This window comes from Corvus cornix, chromosome 3, assembly GCF_000738735.6.
Source record: "Corvus cornix cornix isolate S_Up_H32 chromosome 3, ASM73873v5, whole genome shotgun sequence".
Taxonomy (NCBI): domain Eukaryota; kingdom Metazoa; phylum Chordata; class Aves; order Passeriformes; family Corvidae; genus Corvus; species Corvus cornix.
In genome coordinates, this window is record NC_047056.1 from 85,427,093 (window position 1) to 85,433,092 (window position 6,000).

The following is a 6,000-nucleotide window of genomic DNA, read 5'->3' on the forward strand; positions in this document are numbered from 1 at the left end:
CCAACAAAAAAAATCATAACACTTCCTCTGATACAGAAATGTATTCACCTTTTCTGAAGGCCTGAAACACCTACAATTGTCTATACTAAGGTCTGCAAGTTTCCAATTATGTTATTTTAACTTGATTACAGTTTAAAAAAATTCTAAAGCAGTTGACAGCTCAGGTAATTGCCTTCTTGATAGGGAGATGAATTTACAGACTTCAGTAGTCAATCCTTTCATACTAAAGACAGCATCCAAATACAAGCATAACAGACAGAAAAGGTATGTCAGAGAACATTCACATTTCTTCTTAAAAGAGGACAAGATATTCAGCAGAATCAAAGGACTGTCCATCTAAGCAAGCAAGCCTGTAAACTGAAGGCAATCAGTCATGGTCCAGCGTGACTCTCTCTGTAAATGGGGAGCATAAGACTCTGATTACTGTTCCTAATGGTGTTTGAAACCAATCTCCTTTTGTGCTTCATCAAACACTTCAACTTCTAAGTACTTGATTCAGTATTTAATATCAGCACCCTAACAACACCAGCCTTGCTGCAAAGCAGTAAGAACATAAGTCTAGGAGACTTCTAGCATGTTATAAGTAGGTATTAACTAAACAGAAATAGCAAATTATGGCCCCTATAGTCAAAGGGTCCCTGACCGATGTTCACAGTTTGGGGTTTTTTATTTTGGCTTAATTTGACATATTTCTAAGAGGTGTTATTGCTTAAGGGATTCAAATATCAGTATTGAAACAACTTATAAAATGCATTACCCTCCCTCTACAGTGAAAAGAAAGAAAAATTCAAATGCTTTACAATAGCTTTCAGCATCGTCTACATACCTGATACAGCTTCTCCTATATCCTTCCAATTCCTGCCAGCTTTACTTAGTTATACAAACAAAAAGATCACAAAGCAATTTCAGTTGCCTCTCTCTCAAAACTTCAGGGTGATTTCAGCTACTGTCAACATACCCTACTATTTCCTACAAATATCTTAAACAGTAGTGTAACTTCTTCCCAGCAATATAACACTGGGAAGACATCTACTGCCTTATGCAGACAGCTGTTCAGATAGGGATGTAAAGAACAGACAGTGCAGAGACAAGAACTGCCTTGTCAAATGTCATCCCAACCTCCTCACTCTTCCAAAAGTTTCAGTGATTTCAAAGACAGTTCCAGAACTTTTGATTTTCACACTTCTTCCCCACAGAAGTATCATCTAGTCTTTCTGATAGCTGCAAGATTTACAATTTGGAGGTGACATATGGCAACTACTGTATGGCCCTACAACAGGTAGTTTCCAACACATTTTAGCAGCAACAGTCAGATTCATAGCAGCTATTTTAACAGGCAAAAGGCAAATACAGAATAAAAACCACTTCCAGAAACTGTTGCCAGGGTCAGCAATCCTAATTTTTACTTAATGCTACTCTGGCAGATGTGTCCTCAGATATATTCTTCACCTTACAAAGGCATCCAATGTATCTGCATACCTCACACTTGAAGAAGCAGACCACGAATCAAAGAATGGATTTGTTCTTGATACAAGACCAGTGCTAATGATAGAAAGATTATTTTGAGGATGACCAAGAAATATCTTTTTTAATTCTTACACAGAGCAAGCATGCAGTAAGTACTGGAAAGGAGCACGCTTCAAACTTCTTTGCAGGCAATGCATATGGTGGCCCTGTACCTGGGCAAGGAAAGCTAACTCAGTAACTTAGGAGTGATAGGATGGTAGTGAGATCCTGTATCACCTTTTTGATGCAAGAAGTAAAAGCCAGCAGAAAAGCCTTATTGATATGAAGGAAGAGTTCAACAGTAGCATTACAGTAGATGCAAAGAAAGTAATGAGTGGTAAATATGCTAATAGGACCACATTACATTTTTTAGGGTCAAAAGGATATTTGTAAGATTTTAAATTATATCTAGCTACTTAAGAATTTCCAGAGCCTTATAGAATAGCAGTTAAAACAGATATACAAGTATAATCTGCAAGATTTCCACAACTTGTGGATATGACTATCTGAAAAGAAGCCTAGGGTAAATATAGTACTCCAAGTTTAAAAGATACTACAATATCTAGCATGAGAGAAAGGAATTAGTGATGTCAGCCTCTTAGTTTCAGTTAAATGCCCATGCTGAACTGACAGCTATCTGACAGACCACACTGAAAACAATATTTTTAAGTACTGCCAGAATAAGATCCAAGACAACTGCAACTCAGTTAAAACAACCAGAGTTAATCATGAAGATGTTACCCCACAACTAGGCGAATGGAAAAAGAAACAAAAACCAGAACTTGGAGGGTCCCACTGAGCAACAGAAAGGAGAAGGACAGACAAAGGAGCAAAACTCGCACACGACAGGAAAGTAAGAGAAATGAAAGGGGGCAATATTTCAAAGAAAAATGAATAAATTGCATTAAGAAAACTAAAACCACACTGAACTAAGACTGACACAATTCCTGCAGAATCCAGGATGAAGAGGCTCTCCAGTGGAACTGACCATAGGGAAATCCAGACTAGTAACAAACATGACCAGATATCAAATGGATGCTGTTACTGGTTGCAAGAGGTGAAGGAGACTGTCACAGGCTGGGGAAAGCCAGACAGCTGGCAGGCTCTGTTAGCTAACAGAGCCACGTTAAGCTGCTGCCTCAGACAGCTCTGCATTCCAGGACTAGCAAAACTACAGCTTTGCCACACTGCAGCAAGTCATGAGCACTCAAACACCAGGGATTAAGCATGAAACATATTAGGAAAAAACAGCTGGCTGCAGCCTTCTCACCTCTTTTGGTAAATAAGTTTCAACAAAGACTAATATAATAAGCAAGAGTTCAACAGTGACATTGAATGCTCATGACAAGCTTCATTTTCAACTAAACAACTGATAATGTTTCCTTTTTCCTGAGCTGTCTTCTGGAAGTATACAGAAATCCAGACTTCAGGGTATAGTGGAGGCATCTCAACATTGTTCACACAACTCTCCTTCCTAGAAGGAAACTTCCTAAACTTCAAGTAAGAAATTGGCACAAACTGTGTCTATATGGCCACGTCTCAATCAAGCGCCTTTAGAAGAGCTGCAACTAGAGAAAGTTTATCATTCCACACTCTTCCTTCAAACTATTAAAAAAACCCAAACACACACAGTACAGGCAAAGTCAGATAGCACTACAAAGCTAGCATGATACATGATTTAAAATAAAAATTGCCAGAACAGGATGAAGCAAATGCAAATTAAACTTGAAGGGAGAAATAGAATAAATAAAAAAGAAACTGCCAAACCACAAGTGCCTCACATTGCATCACCCAGTATTTTCATGCCAGCTTTCCTGGGACAGGGTGAAACAAGCCATGCTTCTGGCATACAGAGAGACAGCAAAGGAGAAATTGAGCAAAAGCGAAAAGCAAGAAGCTTTCAGAAGTGCCATCAGATTTGAGCAGGCACCTAAGTAAAAGAGTCTACTAGAAATTTGAAAACTGAATTAATATGTACTAGCAGAAGGCAGCCTGGTCAAGAGATTGGTAGGTCCTCCAGAACCTGAACAGAAAAAAATCCAAATTCAAGACACACCAAAGCTTGATCTTATGAAAGAAAGCACCAAAGAAAAGAACAGTGAATAAAAATACCCATTAATACAAATATAAGAAAAGGAAACTGAAAGTGTCACCACTACTGAACTGAAAGGGCAAAAGATAGTGAGCACTGAGGGCTACAGAAACTTACACACATTCTAAGTGAGAGTTAGAAAGAGAAAACTCAGAAGACAGGACAAGCAGTAATCGGGGAATTCTGGACTCTAATCTTGAGTAACACAGCCCTAAGGCTGATGCTACAGAACAACATACATATGGAATTCCATCAGCAAGCAACTCCAAGCAGCATTCAGCACAGAAATACAAAGTGCCAATAATAAAGAATACAAACATGCTTTTTCCAGAAAGTCACTGGTTACGAAGAGCCTTTCACAGGGTAACCAGCCATCAGGGGGCAAGAGGAGCTGTGTTAGAAAACGGTTAGGCAGAGTTACTTACAAAACATAAAGGTCCATTATATTTGGTGTAATCCATATTATATACTTCTAGGAGTTTATATTAGGAAAATACAGTCTTTTTTTCTGATTGTGCACTGCATGACTTGCGTACACAGTGAAAAAAAAGCACACACAGATGGGAAGAGAATTTACAAAGACAGCGCCATTTCTGGTTGCTCAAATGAAGCTCACTCATACTTCACCTCCACTTGATGTGGAGAAGGACTGAGCAAGGCAGCTCTGGCATTAATCATATAGTGTCAACTCCCAATTGTTATTCAGGAAGCATTACACTTAATAACTTACTGTGCAGTCACCTTATTTAGAGTAAGATCTTAATAAATTTACTTTAGATGAAAGAGGGATGTGCTACATTTCTCCATTTGAAAGCCACAGAATCTAAGGTAAATACAAATGCAAATATATATATACTTTTGTGCAGGAAGAAAAATTAGACTAAAGCACTGTAAGATTTGACAGTGATATAATCTTTAAAATTCCATTCACCGCCAAAGCCACATCTGTGACATATTCAACCAGACTCAGACATCCAGATTCACAGAGCTTGGAATCCTGACTGAGTCAGCACGGCAGGGTTAATTGTTTTGAACACTCGACATTCAACTCATCTGGCACCTACCCCGGCATCGGCCAGTCCCTTCCCAAAGGCCACAGCCCGCTCTGGATCGATACCTGGCAGCGCAGGAAGCGGACGCGGCCGTGAAACTTCAGGAAAGGGCTGGGCCAGTCATTGCATAAAGCCCCGGCTGGGGGTTCCTCGCTGGAGGACAAGGCGGCTGCAGCCCGCCCATGGACGAGCGAGCGGAAAGCGGCTCACATGGAAGGGTCAGGCTGTCTGCCTGCCCGCCCCGCCGCTGCCCCGGCGCCCGACCCCGACCCGCTGCCGCCCCCGGGCCCGCTGTCGGGCGGAGCCGCCCGCCGGTCCCGTCGCCCCTGCGGACGTGGCGCGGCCCCCGCAGCCGCCCCGAGCCGGGACCCGCTGGGGCAGCGCCCCGCCCGGGCCGGGCCCCGCGCCCCCCGCCCCGCGTACCCTTGGCCTCGCAGTCCGCGCAGTACTTGTTGTCCTCCTCCCGCAGCAGCTTGGCCAGGATGGCCTGGTGCTGCTCGTTCTGCTTCTGCGCCTTCTCCCGGCAGGAGCGGGTGGCCATGGCGGGGCTGGAGCGCGGCTGGAGCGGGGCCGGGAGCGCTCCTGCCCTGGCGCGGCCACGGGAACCGGCGGCCGCGAGCGCCGACTTCCTCAACCGGATCTACTTGCGGACGCGGACACATCCGCCTCCCTCCCTCTCCGCCCCCTACCGGGATGGCGCGCGCGCACACGCCCACCCCCGGCCACGGCAGCCCCTTATTCTGGGGTGACAAATAGTCCGCCGGGTCCCTAGTGCCGGCCGCCATGCCGCCCCTTGGAGGCGCTTTCCAAAGAGCAAAAAACGCCGTCCTGGCTTTAGGAGGGCGCGGAGCGGCGTCCGGGGACAAGGGGTCACCTGGAGAGCAGGTGGTGTATCCCTCCGCCGGCGCGTGACCCCGCCCAGCAGGTGGGGCCCGGGGGAAGGGCGGGGCCCGGCGCGAGCCGCCGCACCTGTGCGCGCCCCGCCCCGCCCCGCCCCGCCCCGGGGGTGTCCTGGAGCCCGCGCCGCTCCGGCCGGCGGCAAATACCCCAAAACACACGGCCGAGGGTCTCCGGCGGCCGTGGGATTGGACACCCGTGTCCCTGTGTTTAGCAACCCACCCAAAACACACAGCCAAGGGATCTGCTAGCGTCCGTGGGATTGGACACCCGTGTCCTTGGGGCAGCTGTCTCTTCCTCCAGACCAGTGCTGGGGAAGAAAAAAAAAAGCTCTTACAGCCTTTTGATTGAATGGACACTGCCATAGTTGAAATTTGCCCCTGAACTTTCTCCGAGAGTATGTGTTTCTGTCTGAAATAAAGCTGTATGGGCAGCAGAGATCTTACAGTGAGG

At 45.5% G+C, this 6,000-nt stretch overlaps 1 protein-coding gene across 3 annotated transcripts in view; it reads right to left on the reverse strand.

Annotated features, from left to right (window-relative positions):
• Positions 1–5,302, reverse strand: part of SMAP1 (small ArfGAP 1) — a 91,982-nt gene extending 86,680 nt beyond the window's left edge. For 2 of the 3 annotated variants that reach the window (XM_039567982.1, XM_039567984.1), the window contains exon 1: positions 5,074–5,301. In XM_039567982.1, coding sequence (XP_039423916.1) covers positions 5,074–5,191 — 118 coding nt within the window. In that variant the 5' untranslated portion in view covers positions 5,192–5,301. Of the gene's footprint in view, positions 1–5,073 lie in introns of all 3 variants that reach the window. The other variant, XM_039567983.1, reaches the window with a different exon arrangement.
• Between the last annotated feature and the right edge of the window lie 698 nt (positions 5,303–6,000).